The sequence below is a fragment of the Drosophila willistoni genome (genome assembly GCF_018902025.1).
Source record: "Drosophila willistoni isolate 14030-0811.24 chromosome 2L unlocalized genomic scaffold, UCI_dwil_1.1 Seg72.1, whole genome shotgun sequence".
In the NCBI taxonomy this organism is placed as follows: domain Eukaryota; kingdom Metazoa; phylum Arthropoda; class Insecta; order Diptera; family Drosophilidae; genus Drosophila; species Drosophila willistoni.
Window position 1 is genome coordinate 3,141,025 of NW_025814049.1, and position 21,079 is coordinate 3,162,103.

Genomic DNA, 21,079 nt, shown 5'->3' on the forward strand with positions numbered 1-21,079 from the left:
GGCATTTGCCTAGAAGTCAAAATTTTTGGTTCTTAAGACCTAATAAATATTTCGTTGACCAAATAAAATATTAGTCAAAAAATATCAGACATTCTACAGAAATTGTGTCAACTTGGACGTGAAATTCTAGGGTCTACTTAATGCCTGTTTAAAAATAACTAAAGAAACTGAACAAAAACTAAAAACATGGGAAAGCCAAAGATCACTGAATATTCCTAAAGTATTTATTTTATACTTAAAAATAAACCGCATATTTATTGCACAACAACTGCAGCTGTCTAAGATGATTAGTAAAAAGATCCTTAACCTTAGATAGCCCACCCACATTCTTTCTTTAGATAAAAATCTATTAGCCAGTTAAACTTTTCTTTTGAATCAATTGAAAGAAATTTACATGTTGCCTGACCAATTGTTAACAACTTCCTACAACTCCTAAGCATGACAAATTTAATCACAATTCGATTATGCCCCGAAACCTGCAGCAGCAGCAGGAGCAGCAAACTGCAAATGGAAAATCTTTGCAGTTGTAAAATTTACTTTGCCGTGGCAAAGGCAAAAACAAAAAAAAACTGGCTAGCTGGATGCTTGACTGTTTGGCTGGGCTGGCATCTTTTGTGTGGAAAATTGCGAACCCAAAACACACACAAAACTCAAGTGGCGCGAAAATTCGAGGCACAGTTGCAACAGCAGCGCGCAAGCGTGCGGTTTTTCATCGCCTGCCTTCTCTCCAAATAAAAAAAAAAAAAGACCGAATAAAAACTGCCACAACAAGGCACACACAGTCAGCGTCAAAAGTAAATACACACAAAAGACGAAAACTCAACTCAACTCAAATTAAAAGTCGCATTAAATAAATGAGAAACGAACGGCGCCAGTCGCGAAGGACAACGTCAACTTGAAGACCAAGTTTAAATAGAAAAGCTCAAAGCTAAAGTTAAATTAAATAGACAATAAAGTTGCGGACACACCGAGAAGAATTTATTAAGAATATGAAAAAATAATAAACGCATTTTACAAATCAAAAGTGCATCACAAATTTTGTTATATATTATTTACGAAAAAGTAAACAAGTGACCAAAAAAATAAAAAGATACCAAGAAAATGGTCAGCATTTCAGTTGGTGGCCTCCATGGAGGTCTTCAGCATTTCCTCACCTTAATGGTAAGTTGTCTTCACCATTTTTTTTTTTTCGTCCGTTTTAATATAAATGCAATTCAGGCATGAAACAAACAATGAATGCCAATTTTTCCCCTCATTGTCAGAGTAAAAGAAAAAATACGCCTGGCCAAACAGACACCAGCCATTCCATATGGCTTAACAGATATTTCATTATCATTAAACCGAAAATTTAATGGTTTCAATTGAGATAAGGACTAGGCGATACCGTTTAGTAATGTTTCTTTTGAATAAAAAGGTGATGATTAACTCATTAGCTATTCAATTCAGTGCATTATTCGGTTTTCAGAAGGTCCTCGTTTTATTTTGTCGATTTTACTATGGATTATCAATGTACCGATTATAGATAAAGAAACGTAACAACATTCTTTCAAATAGAAAGAAAAAATCAAAAGATTTGCATCTTAGCTTCTAGTTTAATCACTTCAAAATAGAGCAAACAAATTTATTGGGTTTTGTTCAAAGATATCAAAGGGGTGTAACGAAATTTTTAATCATTATCGATTTTTATCGAGAATTTATTATGACAATTGTCGTAGAGATCAATCATATGCCAAGTACCAAATATGATCCAAAAATATATCCAGAGTTAATCTGAAAAGTATTACAATCTAGTATACAAATCTAGATCGATTCTCCCATATATTAATAACGATTCAGCGTTGGCCTACGTGACTTTGGGCTGACTTAATAAACTCTTCGAGTCATTTAGCTAACGGGTATTAAAACGTCAGTTTTATTTTCCTCATTTATGGCACTTCCCAGCACTGGCACTTGAACTTCAATTAGCCATTTCCCATTGAAATTTACCAAGCATAAAACATTAAAAACAAAAAAAAAAGAAATGAAATGCGGCAAATGCTTTCCATTTCATTACGCAACTTTAAAGACATATGGGTGTGTATGGGTATGAGTGTATGTCTGTGTGTGTTTGGCGAAGTTGCATTTTCTTTTATGACCTCCCCTTGAATGAAAAGAAAAACAGTTTACAAATCGAAACTGGAAATTTTTTTCTCCTTGCTGCAATTTAAATGGCTGGCAAAGTTTTGTGAGGCAATTTTTTGCATTTCTTGTCTACAAATTTTACTTTGTCCAAAAAGGCAAGTTGGCTCCCAAAGACTTTTCATGTGCATTGAACTTGACTTTGGGTTGGGGGGAAGAAAATAAAAAAAACAGGTTCTGGTTACCAAGAGGCCACTTTGACTCCCTCTGCTTCTAAAGTTCATTCTTCTTCTTTAGCTGCCATTTACCAAACCAAAGAGTCTTCTTCCCACCAACAAGCACAACACAATTAGCACAAGTTTTGTAGGTTTTTTGTTTGCTTTTTCCGCCTTGTTGCATGCAACAACATGCTGCATATTGAAATGTAAAAACAAGCAAAACAATTACATAAACTGCCTGGCCAAAAACCAATTACAACAATATGCAACAACAGCAACAAAACTAACTACAAGTTAATGAAAAAAAGAGGCTAAACACTCGTTTTGCGGCTTGGCAAACAAATTTTTTTTTTGTTTTCCAGAGAAAAAGAAAACTTTGTCTAAAGGATGCAAAAACCAAGGCAAATGTTGGCAAGAGTCCACTAAGAAACTATGCAAAAATTTACGGTTTTTTAAACTTGATGCAATATTTACATGTATAAACAAGAAACCAAAGATTGAAATATGCATTAGGCTGCTTATGATTACCTATTTGAATTGCCTATATAAAAACCAGAACAAAATAAAGATTCTCAGATTCGATTCGACTTTGAGTTGTTTTGATTAGTTAATAGCCATAAGCTGATGATATGTCAACAAAACATTTAGATAATCTTTAGATAATTTTTTATTAGCTTTCAATTAATATTTACATTTTATTTCCTTATTACAGTATTATACAGTATAAAAATTCAACGTAATTTGATGTAAATCAGGAAAAATAATAAGGATTTTTTGTTTTTTGATGTACTTTTTCTTTTGTTTTACATTTTCTTGGGTAACCATTTGATAATAACGTTTGGCTCTGAATTTATGTTCTCTTTAGTAATTTTACAGCTAAGGTTAAAGTTTTCATTTTTGTTCATATTTGATTACCCGATAAAAAAAGTGTATAAAGATTTTAACTTCCTCTACCTTGACACTACTCTTATATAAGAAATATCCCTCTTGAAGAAATTATACTTCTAATATATTGTCAGGTATAGAATGTTAATTTTCCATGCATCTAAATGTTATAAAGAACTTGAAAATTATAAAAAAAGAAATATAACTAAATAAACTTTATTAACAAAACATAAACAGCATAAAATTATTGCAATGCCCCACAAAATCCAAGGGAAACTAACACACAATTGGCAATTTTCTGAAAAAACAATTTTTTGAGATTTTGCTAGAATACCGAGGGGGCAAAGAAAGTATACAAATTAAAAAGATGCTTTTAACTCTACATTAAATTTCCATCCATATTCCAAACCTTTAAAATTTATCACTTTTAAGTTGCATCGAAAATTTTGTTGAGATTTAAAAGGATATCGAAGAAGAGACTATTTAAAATAAAATAAAGTTTTCACAGCTTGTTGCCATAAAAAAAGGAAATGGTTAAATATTTTTTTCCTTCGTTTTTTTCTCTTGTTGGCCTTCACTATAGCACTTGCTTTTATTTTCAAGCCATAAAAACGCGCAACAAAAATTTTATTATAGTTTTGTATTGAATTTTAAAACGGTTCTCAAACGAAAATGAAAAGACATTTGGGCACTCTCAGGAAAAAAGCGATGGGAAGACACCAACTGCCATCAGTTGAATAGAATTGCACCACTAACAGCAATACCACCATTTGCCCCCCCACCCTTCTAGCCAAAGTGTTAAATAGAAAACACATAAAATTTTATGCACTACACACACACACACAGAGAGAAAGAGAAAATGCAGTTCTCAACCCGATAACAACAGCAAGTGGAACATGAACAAGGGCAACTTGGCTGAGATGAGATTGAGGGCAGGTTTACAGAGTAGGCACAAAAAGAGAGAGAAACTGTAGGGGAAAGGGAGAGTAGCGACCTGGTTCATGTACCAGGCTAAAGCCAAAGCCCAAGCCCGAGTTCCGGAGTTCATAAAAATTCACTCAGGCGCAGTTTTAACGACCGTTTAAATGTTTACGCGGTTGCATTTTTAACGACCGTTGACAGTTCATTTTGGATTTAGCTGGATGGGCTTAGTTAAATGGTCTAAAAAGCGAAAACGAAAAGAAAAAAGAAGTTGTTGCCTGATTGAATTACATTTACAGGCAAGTAGATTCATTGATCCTGCTGTTATATACATACATATATAGAGAGCGCGGATCCAAACCCATAAATAATCTCATCCACCTGCCTCCTGCCAATAAGTGTTTCTCTCCCACTGCCCACTTTCACTTTCCACTTAACCCAAGTTTGGACGGAAGCAAACTTGAACTGGACTCTCTGGTTTCCAATGCCTTTGTGTGTAGTGCTCTCCCCCAGTTGTCGATTCTCACAGTTATGGCAAACTTGTTCCGCACGCGTCTCAAGACACCCATTCATGCATTTCGATTCCCTCGTTCACTCATCGTCCACTTTCTCGAGTGGAACAAGTTGAACTTGCCGAATATGTGTGTGGGCTTTGGCTTTATATGGTCATTAAACTTTTATTGGACTGATTGTGAGTGAGATTTTTTTTAAGTGTTGGTGTTGGTCGATTGAAATTTTCTTTCATTGACGTAAGACCAATTATTGGATTGTCAGTGATTAAAATAATAATGTTGGAAATGATGTAATATGAAACATGACTTACTTTTTGTAAGATGTTCTCTAAATGTATATTAAGAGATAAGTAATACGACTTACAATCACGGGTCTTAAAATCGAGCAAAAGAAGAGCTTATCCAAATAAGTTTTACAGTTAAGGATCGCACCAGCGAGTTGTAAGTTTCCTTGGATTGCCTTCACATCTCTTAACCACTTTCGACATTGCATCTTCAATCATTCAAGTTAACTACACTCACGCTTTTTTACAAAGAGACTCTATATCCCCTTTTACTTAAAATAGTTTGTCTAATTTTGTAATAACTCTTGTTATATTCTTTTCAGATATTTATGGTTTCATTATATTCGATTGTAATTCAAGCTTCGGATACCTGGCAACGTTTGCCCTCTTTGGAAACCTTTTCTAGCTATGAGGTAAGTTACTTTTCAATTTCTTAGCCATTTACACTCATTTGGATCTTAATTGTAGGATATGCAACGCTATTTTGATCAGCGTAAATTGCGTAGTATGCGTCACATTGATAATCCCACAGATGATACCTATCTGAATGCTTTCAATCAATATAATGAGCAGCATATCAATGAGAATCATTCACGTCCCAAGCGAGAAGAACGCAAGTTGCCAACTGCACCACGAATGTTACGTTTTGAGCTCTCCGATGCAGTAGAACCAAGTGCCGAAGTGAAACAAATGATTAGGATTCATCATGAGCGAGCTTTGAAGAATAATGCTACTCCACAGCCAACTACAGTGAAACCTCTGATTGTAAATACCACGCAGGCTACAAAAAGTGGTAGAATGCGAAAACCACGTCGCTCTAGACGTTCCACCAACAATGGTTCACTACGTCAGCCAGCCAATTTTAAAGTGCAAATGATTCCATTTGAGGCCACTGATGCCAGAGAACCCGATGCTATAACCGCTCAATTGATTAAACAGGCTAGAGCTTTGGATTTAAGTAAAAGTCCACCTTCTCAGACAGCTCCAGTGGAAGTAGATATCAAGAAGCCACGAAAATCGGGAGTTCAAGTGCGCATACGTAAAACAAAGCGTAGTAAACGTTCGACACCGCCGCAAATGTTCAAATTCGAACTAGCCGATGCTAAGGATGGCCTACATATGCCTCAGCAAGAACGTAAGGGTAAAGAGTTGCCCACTCTACTGACCATGGAGACTCAAATGAGGGGAAATCAAACTCAAATGGCAACCACACCAGCGCCTCGCCTGGATGATAATGTCATCCACACTGGCGAGTCCTCATCTGCGGAATCGAAACGTATTTATGTCTATAAAGAAGTTCCAACTAAGACAAAAAAGTCCATAACTGCCCTGCCCCACGAAGTGCAAAAGGTAATTAGTCATTTGATGTTAAAAGATGGCGGTCATGGGGGAGGAAAGGCCTATATCAAGTATTTACCTGCCCAGAAAAATGATTACGAGCACTTTAAGAAGTCGATTCCATCGTATAGCCTAAAGCCCACAACGTATGTGAAATATTTGCCCGTTAAGTCCTCAGTGGAGCCGGCACATCAGGTTCAGGTGCATATACAGCCTGTGCCCGTGGTGGAGCAGTTGCGTTATGTCTACAAGCCAAATTATGCCAAGATTTATGCGGCTCCAACTCCCACGATAGCTCAACCCATTGTGGTGTCAGAGGCAGCACCAGCGCCGACTACAATCACCGAGGAAGTGCATCACACCTATACAGCGGATCTAACTGCACCAGCACCACCTCCGCTGCCACCTCCAAGTGATATAATTACTCCACAATTTCGCCCCTCTAAGCCGGATCCACTGCAGAACGATCAATATGGCTTACCAGTTGCCTCACCGCTAATCAAGATTGAATATCATGCTCCAGCCGATAGCCTGAATGAGCATTATAAGCAGTTACCCGAATTTCAGCAGTTGTCCTCGCTAATTGGCAAGTCACCCGATGATCAAATCCATGGTCTAACCTATTTGCTGGCCAAAGAAATGCAAACCAAACTCCAGCGACAGGGTAAACAATTGCTGGTGGATCGGCCACAAGATAGCACTGCACCCATTCTCTTCCATCCATCGCAAGTGGCTGCACCTGCTCCGACTCCACCGGTAGTTCATGGCTCCTTGGGCGTTCAGCCAGGACGACTTATTGGCATGGCCAAGACCAAGCAATATGTGCCAATTATTGAGCCAGGCAACAATGATGTCAAGGAGCTGCCTGCAATTGCAGCTAAGCAATTGCCCACGCCCAGTTCTTTCATTGATTTCATACCCGGTCATGGACTCTCGCATGGCTATGAAGGTGTCAAGAACGAGGACGAAGTTCAACCTCTGACCACTAAAGTAGAGCATGTGGTGGTACATCATCATCATCTTGCCCCTGAGCCCCATGAGCAATTGGCCACTGCATTGCCAGCACATTTGGGTGAAAGCGAGAAAAATGCTCTGCATTATGTTAGCACCAGCCACGAGGATAAATCGGTAAGTGAAATGAAATCAAAATCGATCGATTTCTCTGTTAAATATGTTGTCGTTGTTGTTATTGTTGGTGGTGGTGATGGTGGTGAAATGCTTTAAGTTGTTTAATATATGGTAATGGAAACCGAAACTCAATCTCAATTCTCTACCTCCCCATTGCTGGCTATGCATTAAATTAAAGCATACCTTAGGGCGTACCACAAAAGGCTTAGCGCGCTCCCGTTAGCGTGCTTCATTGATTGGCATAGGCAAAAACACAATCAACATAAATAAGGCAAGCTGCCCCAGACACACACACACACAGAGAGAGAAGCACACACCCAAATTCACACAGAGATACGACGACAATGTGGCAGTCACAACAATGAAAAGCCCCTGCAGCAAAGTCCTACTCCTTCCATCTTTACTCCGTGTTTGCAATTCAGTTTGATTGCCGATCCATGTCTCGCCGGTAATGCACTTAATCGAATAATTTTCAAGTTCGACAAGCATTTTCAATGTCGTTAGCCTAAAAAACCCCCATAGAACCCTAGTCCACTTGGAGTAAAGCCGAAGTAACACAGAAGTTCCAACGGACAGACAAAAGGTGGAAAGCAAAGAATATAGTGGTGGAGAAGCTGCCGCCTCCCGGTACACACACAAAGCGATGCAAAACGACTTTGGCTTTCATTACTATGCACCCAGACACTGTCTGGTCCAATTGATATAGATAGATAAGATATCTTCCTTCCTTTTGGCTAACCTCAAGCACTTGGGATTGCGTTTTTTTTTCTCTCCCAATACTTTTGGTTTACATGCGTTTCTGTTCTGTTGGTTTTTCTTCTTTAGAAAAACTTTCGCGTTGGAGAAATTGCATTTAATTTATATGTATTTTGTTGGCAGACGTTTGGACTCCCTTTGAAATGCCCACCATACCCCATTATCCTATCTTAATATAGAATAAAAGACTCAACTGTATACTATAGACTGACTGCTGGGAAGGAATCAAAAAAGCGTCGGCAAATTAAAGCTGGGCATTTTTAATACCTTCCCTCATTTAATAAAATGATACGCCGAAAAATATGTATACCTCTCTAAAACAGTCCAACTAGATGAATTACTCTACGCTTTACATTACTCACATCACATATGTGTTGCGTGCAAGCTTATGGTTCGAGTTTATTTTACTTCGGGACAAGCCATCTGGTAGAGGAACTGGACTAGAGTACGGGTGGGTCTTCCTGTCATACGGCGGGCAGACAAATAGGGTATCAATCCATAAGTACTTAACAATCCAGTGCCACGAGTATCAATGTGCACCCAATCCACACAGGGCACCAGCTCATGGAGAATAGCCGCCGCAATGCAGGAACTAGCAAGGCCGCGACCATCATTGCTCAGATCGTAGCACAGTTCATCGATAATCTGTCGTTTGTAGTATTGCCATAGAGGCATACGCCATAAACGGTCACCGGTTAGGGAGCCAGCCCGTTGGAATTGCTTCCAGATGTAGTGTGAGTTAGAGAAAATGCCAGAGGCACCGCCTCCGAAAGCTTTTTTAACGCCCATGCCCAGCGTAGCCACATCCACGACAAGACGTGGATTATACGTGTTCTGGCCATATAGCAAGGGATCAGCCATAACAACTACTCCTGCTTTGTCCAGATCGCGTATGGCCATGGACTTGTGATTAAGCAAACGAACCACATCGCCTGGCTTGCAGGACATGCCCGAAGGCATATTTTCGCACAGGGGAATAACACAGGACACATTAATGGGCAGTGAGAGGGCGGCAACGCAACGCATCATGGCCACACAGGCAGCTGCTCCCGACATACTGCCTCGATATTCGTCCATTCCCTTGCAGGGACGCAGATTGATTCCTCCTGAATTGAAAGTTATGCCCTTGCCCACAAACAGTATGGGCTTGTCTTCGGGGGAAGTGCCACAGTAGCTTATCTCTAGCATCACTGGAGGCTCACAACTTCCTTTGGCTATCATGAGGAATGCATTCATTCTCTGACCCTCGATCCAGTCCATGGTTCTCACCTCCACGGTAATACCGCAAGGACACAGGGCGTCCACAGTAGCCTGAGCGAATTGCGTAGGTGTCATGCAATTAGCTGGAGAGTCGCTCAGACGTCTTGCCAAATTCTGGGCTTCCGCCTTAAACACACCACGCACCCAGCCTTCTGAATCGGGCGAGTCCCACATTTCCACTGTCGGGACTAGAGGTTTGGGTCCCTTGGTAATATTATCCGTGTATTTCCACACAGCCAGAGTGGCGCCTTCGGCCGCCTGTTCGGCATAATCCATGGCGTCCACCGACACAAATCGAACCCCTTCTTTCTGCAAGGAACGAGCGCCCACACCAGCTGCTATACGTACATTCTCCATACCCTCGTCGAGCATTTCGAGTTCATTGAAACCAATCCCCTCCAGGCCCACGCCCACTATGGCAACGGCACTAAATTCGGGATCAATGTTGTGAAAGACCTTGCCACGTCCCAATCTTCCATCGAGTTTCGTTTCACAGATTAACTGCTTTAGTTTACCATTCAAACGATCGTCAAACTTGAGACCCGCCGGCGTCAGTCGTGGATCCTTTTCGCCTTCTTTTTGATATAATCCCAAAACGAGACCTTTGCTATTCACCGTCCCATCGCTGCACGCGTTTCGAGCGCTCAAAAGCCGAAATGCACTAAGCACTGCTTTGCCATAGGAGTGATACAACTTTAACGGTGATCTTCGTACGCCAGACATAATTTTTTTTTGATTCCTTCAGTTTTTGCAGAAAATTTTAAGCCAAGATAATGACAAATTTTGATACCTCTTGAGGATTTGGATTTTAGAATTCAAACGGATAGCCAAATTACTAACGAGATATTTTTTTCTTTGAATTTTGAATAGAAAATTACAAAAACTTATTTTTTTTTCATTAAAAAAAACAAAAAATAGTCAGGTATGTTCTGTTAGAATTGATCTACTTTTAAAATACAACTGAACATGTCTAAGGCATGAAGCTAAGCCATATAGACAGTTGTGACAGTTAAATCTAATCTCAAGGCCTACTTTGATTTGACCCATTTACATTTTAACCATATTGCATTTTGCCATCGTTGTTATCGTCGTTGTTTTGTTGTTATCGATATTAAATGAAGAACTATCCACCTGAGATGTTCCTTTCTCATACGTTTCAATTCATTTCTTTAGCGCCAATTTTCGAATGAAAACATGGCCTTTTCTTTGAAAAATTTGTCAAATTGTAAAATTTTAACAAATTTTTCTAGCAAAACAAATAAATGAAGAAAAAAATGGTTAATAAACGTATTTAGTTATTCTTATATTTTGTTTACCAACTCAATCCCTTCATGATTCTCAAATGATTCTTATTTTTTCTGATTGATTTTCTAAGGAAAAACTCCGTCGCAATTTTAAATACTTAAAATTGCGCGTGCTCTTCGAAATGAGTTATCTTTAAGTGAATGGGGTATGAGATTTCTAAAGGCTGTCCATCAGAAACAGTATTTTGCAAACCATCAATGGCCAAGTTGAAGACAACAACAAAATGGTAAACTAAGTAGTTTATGTTGCTTCGTCAACTTGCCATAAACAGGCAAAAGTACAAGGCAAAGTGAGTTGACATTTCTCTTGCTCAATCTCTTCCTGTCTCTTTTGTATTGGAGATGCTGTTGGTGCTCCTTTTTGTTGTTGTCAATTGAAAATCTACTTAAAATTGTTTTCCAGCTGCAAGTTAAAACTGCTGCCTGGTTGCTTGCAAACAATTTTTATTGGATTTTCAATTGTGAAAAGCTGATTATATTTATTGACATTGATGCGTACCTAAAAGTATGCAATACGGAGCTGCTATCTCTACTATGCTCACACCCACACACAGACACAGATACAAATTTTGCATCTAATTTCTGGCTTTTGTGTTAATGCGCATTAAACGCCATGGAATGCTAAGTGCAACAGCCAGTGAAGACCAAACCAGCAAACCATTAAACTGGTTTGGGTTGGTCTTTCATCCGCCATCCTCTTCCCAATCACACACACACACAGAAACACACACACACACATGAACATGGACATTGTTTTACTGCCATTTAGCATGATTTTTAATAGGCTTTTGCCTTGTCCCTGTCCAACTAAGCCTCGTTCATCGGTCTGGTTGTAAAAGCCCCAAAAAACACCCATCACAAAAAAACCCCCGCACACACACACACACACACACACACACTCATACACGACGCCTGATGACCATGAAGGGAGAACAGGCAGCAAGCAGCCTGAGCTTGAGCCTCGTCATCGTCATTGCCATCGTCCTCACTGTCGTCCTCCAACGTCCGTCGTCTGACGTTTTGTCCTGCCATTCTCTGACAGCCAAAACGACACTTGTTAGGCTCAAGTTTAGAGGTTGGTCTACGTCCTGGTTCCCTTTCCCGCTGCCCCTGCCTCTGCCACTGTCTCTGACTCCTTCTTCTTATCCTGCTCAACATGCCGCTGCAATGCTCGTCATGGGACTTGTTTGACAGCAGCTGCTGCTACTTCAGTGTATGTGAGTGTTTGCGTTTCTATGTGGCTGTGTGTGTGTGTGTGAACATGGTCAGATTTTTCGGGCATTTGTCATTTTATTGTGGTCGAAATGGTTGGTAATGGTCGTCACTCCACATCCCATTTCCATTCCCAACGACAACCATCTGCAGGTGCAATATTTTCCGGGACTAACTCACAAATTTTAATTTCTTTTTTATTTCAACCCTTTTTTGTGCTTATTTTTGTTAGCTGTGTATATGTGTATGTGTGTGTGTGTGTGTGTACGTTTGTGTGGTATAACAACATATTTTTGCAAGTGCTGAGTGAGCAGAGCTCCATACACAGAGATTTAAGTTTTATTTAATGGAGACTGCCTAAACATATGTGCGTTTATTATTAGTTTACCCATTGAAAAGCAGTCGACGATGGCGCCAAAAAAAAAAAAAAAAAGAAAAGAAAAACCGAAAAAGAAGGAAAAGGGGTTCCTTATAAACACAAATGGCGAAAGGATAAGAAAAGGTTTTGGCAAGTCTTGGCATGTGTTGCAAATGTTTTATGCCGTCAGGGTCAGAAGTTCTTAAGGTTTTGCTTTTGAAGTGGCAAAGTAGTCAGGCCAATTGATGGGTTAGAAAAGATTAACTTTCTTTGATTGCCAAAAATTCTTTACACAATCGATTTAAAGAGAAGTAAGGCACTGAAATCCCCATTTGAAGAATTGAAGTAATGGAAACATTAATAAAAAGTTTTTATTTAATAAAATGCATCAGGAAGTAATAAAAATCTTGTTGAGCTTCACAATTCAAAAATAGAGAAAGTTTTTCTTAATATTAGTTGGGAATTCGATAAATTTTTAAATGAAACTTAAATAGTTTGGAAGATGCTGTTTGACAATCAAATAGTTTGATTGTATATTCAAAGCAAACTTATATCTAAATTGTATTTTAAGTTTAAACTTGTTATAGCTTAAGGGATTATGATGGCTTATTCTAATGGAAAGTTACAAATTCGATTTGTTTATAGGATCCAAATAATAGAAATCTTGCGTACCATTGCCGCAACGCTTAGCAAATATTTGTAAATTATTAAAGTAGTGACAGCAAGTTCTTTGCCAAAATAAACCAATTGAGTTAAAACATACTAAACCCTTCAATAAATTAGCTTAATTTTAGATTCAAATGTCAATAAACTCTTACTTAAACGAATATTGTTAGTAGTCTGGTTAGTAAATTTCTTTTATAGACCATAAAGTACATGGACATCCAGACCATTATTATCACACCTCTTTTCTCTGAACAGGCACTAAGAGTGCTATATATGTATGTATATTCCAACTTTCTGGCTATTTCAGCAATTTTACTTTATGCTATTTTTTCCCCTTCCTCTTCAGCTATTCCCTGATCCAACATTGACTTAAAATTAGCTTCACTTCATTCGCTACTCATAATAAACCGCAGCATAAAAACCACAATTGTGGGGTGGGGTGAGGCCAGCAGAAGGTGGATTGGGTGCTAATACATATACATATATATATATATGTATATATATATAAATGGTTTTTTTCACAGGGTTGCAATGTGCATGCACCATGTCATCTGCGAGCGTAGAAAGAGGGGGAAGTGAGGTGGTGCAGGAGAAGGGAAAGAAATTAGATGGTTGTATACCAAACCAAACCATACTCTATTCCAATTCTATGATGTTTGCAACGTATTGACAGTCACATTCGCATAAAAATCACGTAGTTTGACATTTTTCTTGCTCTGCCATTTCGTTAGATGGATTTTTCTTTCCATTTTGTGTTATTTTATTTTTTTTTTTTTCATTTTCATCCATTTTTATTCGTATGCCTTTCTCTTCGCTTGTGCATAGAGAGGTTGTAGGAGCAGCAGCTGTCACGCAATCAGCCCGAGAGCCCGAGCACATTGCCAGACCAAAGCCAACAAACTGATAACTCAATTTTGGTTAGAGACCGTCCTGACCCCTTACTATCAGCTCATCCTTTTGGCTTCTCTTTACCTCTAGCATAACGCAAAAATTGCTAACAAGCGAGCCATAAAAACTGTGGGTGCGCTTGCATTTAAAATTTTCAAAAGCAAAAGCATTTTTCCAACACTTTCTCTCTGTTCTGTTCACGTTTTTTTCTCCTTTTTTTGTAAATTATACAACAATTTTCGCTACGAGCTTGTGACACTCTCTAATCATCAACGTTGTCGTCAGACTTTTTGGCTCATAATTGCGTACCAACAACAACAACAAAATGACAAGATGAAAAAGTGGCAAAAACTTTTCGACAATTGTGTCAATGGCTGCCGTGTGGCAGCAGGCAACGTGAAGACCGTGACAAGAACAGAACAGAGAACATTCATTGCCTTTTTTTTTTTGGCAGAGGATGAAGATGGAAGGATGACTACAACGACGATGCCTGATGTGTACGTACCCTGTTGAACACGTTCCACTCCATGGATGGACAGATGGGATTGGTTTGGCTGTGGGGCGGGGGGCGGGGGAAAACTCACCAGCACATACTCGGGGTACAATTTTTAGGGGCCAAAAACTCTGAACGCATTTATTTCCATTTAAATGCGATTTGGCTCCTGACCATCCCAATGCCATCATCAAATGTGTGTATGTGTGTGTGTATTCCAACACTTGTTCAATTTTAAATGAGCATGCAGCTTGGGTTACACTGCAATTGCCACTCGTTATCCTCCCAACTAACCCAACCTAAAACTCAACTGAACCCTTCACCAATCTCTGCATGTCCTTTGAGGTTTTTGGTTTCCTACGAGGTGTTTAAACGAATTGTGTGAATAATAACTGAGGTGAGAAGAGTGGAAGAGTTGGCCAAAGGAGTATGATGCTTTAGTTACCCCACAAGGATTAGTGTTATGTTGTTTGTACTGTTTGTCTGTTCTATCTATGCATGTATGTATGTATGAGGGCCAGTCCATCCTTCTGGTTGAGTGAAAATCAGGGGTCTAATTGAAGAGAAGGCACATTGTGTAGCTAGTCGTCTAGATTAGACAAGGATTATGCGAAATTAAATGGAACTAAGCGAGTTGAAAACTGAAAGTTAGATGGTTTTAGTAAAAAACAATATCTTTCAGATTAACAGATATAATATGTATTTCAAACAATAATCTAAAAAATATAAAAATATAGAGCAACAAAAACTTGTCTAGCCCCATAGATTGACTCATAGTTCTTATATCTCTACTTTACTCAATGATTAGCAAATAAAATAAGCTACGGTTAGTTCTAGAGAGTCTCTTAATTGTGACCACAGAGAGAATTTTACAGGATGTAACCAATTTCAATGGCAATTTTGGCATTGGACTACAATTTTTGGAGTTTCCTGTAACCACAAAATCGCCTCAAGTCTTTTCTCATCAAAATGTTAGCAAAATTCAATTAAGAGCAAATCAAAATAAATCATCAAGTCAAAGGACTGACAATCACCATGCGAATGCGATGATAAAGGCAAGCAAAGAGTTAACCACAAAGAGAAAAATAACCAAAAAATGTCCTCAAGGCAAGAACAACAAACATTTTAATGAGCCAAGAAGTAGAAGCTGGGTAAAGTGAAATTTTTTGGTTAATCTGAGTGAGGATGTGGCTCATGATAAATCACAACATTCCTTCTGATTATATGCAAATTAAGCTGGAACTTAAGGCCCCTTCAACTAGGCTATATAATTTCCATAGTCCAGTGTCAAAGGCAGTTACCCTTCTCCACCCACTTCTACGACTACTACTACAACAATCAGTTGTGGAAAAAAGAATTGTTAGCATTGAGTTACCGGAAAAGTTGTTTGTGTCGAAGGCTTATTGCTTTTGCAATACGAAGAAAAGTTATCCTACTGCTCCTTGGCATGACAATTTAGCTCTGGCCAAAAGCATACTTTTCGGACAATCCGCTCACCATTCGCCTTACCCCATCCCTGCTGCATCATCACTTCAAACTAAACAAACTCACGTAGTTTGGCCTCAAATTGCATTTTGCACTCGACTCGTCGTCGTTGTCGTTGCCGTTGCCGTTGCCGTTGCACAAATTCGCTGCTGAGCGGGCGTGTTAAATGCAAAAAGTGCCTGCAAACAAAATATACCAATAAGAAAAGTTTCCATTTTCCATCCCATCGACCAACCGTACCAGCAAACGAACAAACGTTCCATCATCAGGCATTCACCAGGCTATCCACCAACCAAACTGACTGACCTTTTGCCTTTTTTTTTTCTAGTATCCATCATATTAAGCGATTTTTGTATCTTTTCTTTCTTTTGTTGTGCTCTTTGCTAACCATAATGGGTATATCAGAATGTGCTAGCTACTAGATGGCACATCTAAATTCGAAATTGAAAAAACCAACACGATTGAATATAATATTTCAAGATGTATATGAGGTAGCTGTATCAGGTAAAGGGGTTTTATTTAACTAAGTTAGAATTAGATTTTATTTCTCTTCAATTTCTTTTCCTTTAATAATTCAGATGAGACTACCTTGAAGATTAAAATTTTAGCAATTTTATCAATTAAAAGAAATCAAAAATATTATGTGGAAATCATTTAAAAGTTTGAAGCCATCTCAAGATATTATCTTTCAATATATACATACGTACTTATGTATGTATTTATCTTCAACTTAATGATATGAATTTCTCAATTTGATTACTAGAAATTCTTCAAAATTAGTATTTCATTTTGACTATTTTACTTAAATAATCCATGAACAGTCAAGACTTTAACGTCACAACTTGTTTGTTTTTTTTTATTTAGTACAAATAAGAAATTGCAAAATTCATATAACCTAAAATTGCCTATAGTGCGTCTAATGTATTGAACACCAATGTACATACACATACTTACATACATATATGAAACACCTGTGAGATTTCTTTTAAGTTTTGAATAGGCTTAAAGTTCTACAGTCCAGGTCTCAGCAGCCTCCATATCAATTTAGTTAAGAAGAAATTGCCATAAATTTTTGTTTTAATATTTAATTTAATTTAATTAAATTCATTTAAGAATAAGATTTTTTGTCTTACAATTAGTTTTTTGAGAAATCCAATCAAAAAGTACTTAACAAAATGAGGGCGACAAATTGTTTCCAGTTCAGTTTTTATAATTTATACTATAGTGACCAAGTTTATTTTAAAACAATAACTACGATATTTTAGAAGTATTTAAAATTTCAGAGTACTGACAGTTCGTTGTACCCTTTGAATTTTGCGTTTTCTGCACAAAATTCGCTTGAAACATGTTTCATCTGCATTGTAATTATGTTCCACCTAAATCAAATCAATTTGTAATGAATTTCACTAGGAAAAAAAAAATGGAAATAGGGAAAAAAAAAACTTTTGCCAGAATCAAGCGGAATAACAATGTTTGCATATTTTGCTCAGCAATGCGGTTTATTTGCATTTTTCCATCTAGGATGGTCTTTCGCCAGAGAGAGACACACAGAGAGAGAGAGAGAGGGAGATCAGGTCTTCTCTTGGTCTACTTTACTTATTTTTTTTGCACATTAAAATCTATTAACATTTTGCTTGGCTGTTAATGAAGGACTTGCCACACTTTACACCCCCTCGCTCAACAACTCCCGCAAGCTGCCCCCCTTTGTCCTCTTGTTAGTCTCTTGCATTGCAGAAATATTTCTTTTGCATTTCATTAACAGGAAAAATTGTAAAAGCATGATAAAAATTTAAGTGCAAATGTTGGCAAATTGCTGGACCATAGAATTTGTTAATTATGATTAAAGCGCTTGTGGTTTTTCGCTTCAGAATGGGTGGCGGTAGATTTAGGGGTTTAACCGCGGAGTGTAGTGGGGGAAGTGAGGCGGCTGAGCTTAATTAAATGAATATTTAGCAGTAGAGGCTTTAAATATATTTGTTTGAAATCTACAGCGAACAAAACGAATGCCAATCAAATGCTCGCAATACTCTAGACCCTACTACACGTCCGACCCTCTTCTCTCTCCAACAGTTTTAGCCATAAATTTCCTTAAGCTTTGCCAAAGTTTTCTGTTCATTTTATTTTTTTGGCTTCTCTTGCTTGCCAACAATGTAACTTAATTAAACTTAATTTACAACTCATTAACATATCAAAAAGTTTGCCACGCCCACCACGCGTGTGCGTGTGTACTCACACAAATCTCTTGTGTTGGCCGCCTCTTCTAGGCCATAAAAACCACAAAGAGAGAAAAAAAAATAATACTGAAAAGTAGACCAAAAACATGTAGCAAAAGTTGGCAACAATTGTCGTCAACAAGAAGAGGGAGAAAGCATTTGAATGAGCGGAAACGGAAACAGGCACACACACACACACACACACATGTTTCCTACCATAATTTTGGCTCACATTCGCATATTTTATTTCATCTTGAAGCGCAAATACATACTTAACAATAAAAAGGCAAAACCCAAAATTGTTCACGACACAACACGAAGCACAAAACAAATCTATGCAGCATACAAAATAAAGACCATGGTGACTGGGAGTCCCCCCCCTCCCCCCAAAGTGGTGGAACGGAGGAGGGGTCTTTTGTATATTGTTGCAAATTTCATTACGCACGCGCCTCTTGCCTCAATACAATTTACAATCGCTTGCATAACAAAGCGTCGTGTGAGTGACACAATATCCAAATCCAAACCCAAACTCGACACCAATCTCCTCCATTTTTGCACCCAAGAGAAGGAAGATGCCAGTGAAAGAGCCATCTCCAGGCCTCACAGTGCTCCCAGTCCAATCATCACTTGAGTCAAGTAAACTCCTTATAGAATCTATGCAACCCTCCCCGCCTTCGACCCCATCCCCCATCCCCCAAAAAAGTGAAACGAAAACATCTACCAATTTCTCTTATGCACTTCATTGCCTTTAGCATTGCTTCGGCTTATACACTCACTGTCAAATGGTCCTTCAAAAATAATGATTGTTATCCTCAAGAAAAAAAAAAGCTCTATATATTGTATCATTTTTCAATACACATAATTCGTTCTTTAACTAAATGCTATTATAATTTATTAATTACACCGAAACTGAGTAAGAAATAGTTCTTTATAAACTCAATCAGGAAAGATAAGACAATTAGGAGTCTTGTGATGGAAGTTTAGAGCTCTAAATGGTCATATTGGTAGAGTTTAGTTTTAGAAAGGTTTATTCAATATGTTAAAAAATCTAAAATTCAAAAATAAAACAAAAAATTACCATTTTCGACCAACAAATCAGCATTAAAAATTCATAAATTGAAGCCAATTTTCTCTTAATCTTGATGTGTAATCGTAGTTTTCAAGCTGTTTAATCCCATTTAAAAATAATTACAATCAGATTGGAACACCTCAACTTTTGGTCTGCTTCTATGTTCTGTCTTTATTTTTTCCATTTAAAAGAGCATAGCCAATTCGATTTAAAAGTTTTTAGTCAATTTATTTATTCGTTTTTTATATTTTGCTTTGTCATTTTGGCTGCAGTTGTCGTCGTTTCATATTGCTTTCGCTGTCTTTGCAGTGTTCGTTGTAGCTGTTTTAAACTGTACATGACAGTGAGCTTAATACATTTTGCCTTGCATACTTTTCGGCATCCGCACGAATTGTCAATTCAATACTGTGTGTCTGCAGATGCAACTTATCGGTTTACTGAACATAATCGTATATATTTTCCATATGTATATATGTTTATCTGCATACATAACTACTTATAAACATAACTAACTTTATGTTTTCCCTCTTTACGTTTTTTTTTTGGTTTCATTTCAGCTACAGCAGTACGCCTCAAAGTATGCTTTTGGTTATCGCATACGTGATTTTCATACTGGCAACGATTTTGGACATAAGCAAAATCGTGATTTGCATGGCGTGACACGCGGTCAATATCACATACTATTGCCAGATGGACGCATACAGAATGTCATTTATCATGCCGATGATACGGGCTTTCATGCGGATGTGAGTTTCGAGAATGGAAAGCATTAAGTCACACACACACACACACATACACAAAGGACTTTAAGTGCAATACCATCTATATTTAGTATAAGTTAATTTTAAAGTTACAATCCAAAAAGTATATATCATTTAGATGTGGCTACTCTCTGTCTCTGGCATTTGAGAGTCAGTTTTTGACATTGTTGAACGAGAGTTTTCTATTTGGCTATAGATTTTCGTCAATCAGACGAAAGGGAAATAAATAGTCAAGGTTAAACGGTTATAAACAATTATAATGAAATTATTCACATTATTGCATTTAATGATTTTTAACAAGCAAAACAGAGGAGATGAAGTAGAGACTTATAAATAGTTTAAAGCAAAAATATTTTCAAGAAATTTTTTTGGAAAAAGAAAATGAAAATGTTTGCTAAGACACACAAATTTTGAGTTGAAAATATTTGATATCTAATAACACATTTAAAAGTTGTCTGTACATAAAAACTTGTAAAATTAGACTAGGATTTAGGACTTTAAAATGAATCAATTCAGACATAAAAAAGAAATTTTTTTTTGCTATTTTTAAATTGATAAGCAAATTAACTTGCCCGATTCAAGATAAACACATATTCTTACTACCATTAAATTAGAATTGTAGATATCACAGAGAATTAAATCGAGAATCCGTCTAGAATAACAATTTCTCAGTCTATGAAAAATGAAGTTTTTTTGTTCTGTTTAAAAAATACAATAAAAAATATAAATGTTTGAATTTATATCAGTATAATTAATAAATCATACCAATAAGATCTTAACTTTTTGATATTTACTAAACATGAACTGTAAATTAAAAAAATATTGCATGGTAATATCAATTTTCATAATTTTTATAAATTTTTTTTCCTTTTAAGAATTAATTTTAACTTACTGTCTTCTAACTGATTTCAACAAGAACATCTTAAAATATTGGCCTACTTAAATACAAATACAAATTTTTGTTCAATCTATAAAACAAACCAAATTTGACTGAAATGTTTTTAAATTTTTCAAATATGTGAAACTGATAAAATGGTTTTATATTAAGTATTTACGTTTTATTATTAAAACTCTGCAACATTTTTGCCAATGAAAATATGTGCAATATCAATTAAAATATTAAACCAATTATATTTGCTACTTCTTGCTATGTTTTCATCCATTAGTTGTTATCTATGTATAAATAGATATATATATATATATAAATATA

General features: G+C 37.2%; 2 protein-coding genes across 2 annotated transcripts; one reads left to right on the plus strand and one right to left on the minus strand.

Annotated features, from left to right (window-relative positions):
- The first annotated feature begins 1,101 nt into the window (after positions 1 to 1,101).
- Positions 1,102 to 19,881, plus strand: LOC6646111. Its single transcript, XM_002068719.3, has 4 exons — positions 1,102 to 1,161; positions 5,262 to 5,351; positions 5,407 to 7,404; positions 19,666 to 19,881. Exons 1-4 carry the CDS (start codon positions 1,102 to 1,104, stop codon positions 19,879 to 19,881), a joined length of 2,364 nt encoding a protein of 787 aa, XP_002068755.2.
- On the minus strand, positions 8,359 to 10,391 carry LOC6646112 (cytosol aminopeptidase). The gene has a single exon (XM_002068720.4). It carries the CDS (start codon positions 10,141 to 10,143, stop codon positions 8,560 to 8,562), a length of 1,584 nt encoding a protein of 527 aa, XP_002068756.1. The 5' UTR covers positions 10,144 to 10,391; the 3' UTR covers positions 8,359 to 8,559.
- Positions 19,882 to 21,079: the final 1,198 nt, after the last annotated feature.

What these genes read in the sequence shown, in the direction of transcription:
- LOC6646111 (XM_002068719.3), top strand. Translation starts at nt 1,102, where the DNA reads ATGGTCAGCATTTCAGTTGGTGGCCTCCATGGAGGTCTTCAGCATTTC. An exon ending in AGCATTTCCTCACCTTAATG is followed by an intron (nt 1,162 to 5,261) that starts GTAAGTTGTCTT and finishes TATTCTTTTCAG; the next exon opens with ATATTTATGGTTTCATTATA. An exon ending in AAACCTTTTCTAGCTATGAG is followed by an intron (nt 5,352 to 5,406) that starts GTAAGTTACTTT and finishes TCTTAATTGTAG; the next exon opens with GATATGCAACGCTATTTTGA.
- LOC6646112 (XM_002068720.4), bottom strand. Translation starts at nt 10,143, where the DNA reads ATGTCTGGCGTACGAAGATCACCGTTAAAGTTGTATCACTCCTATGGC.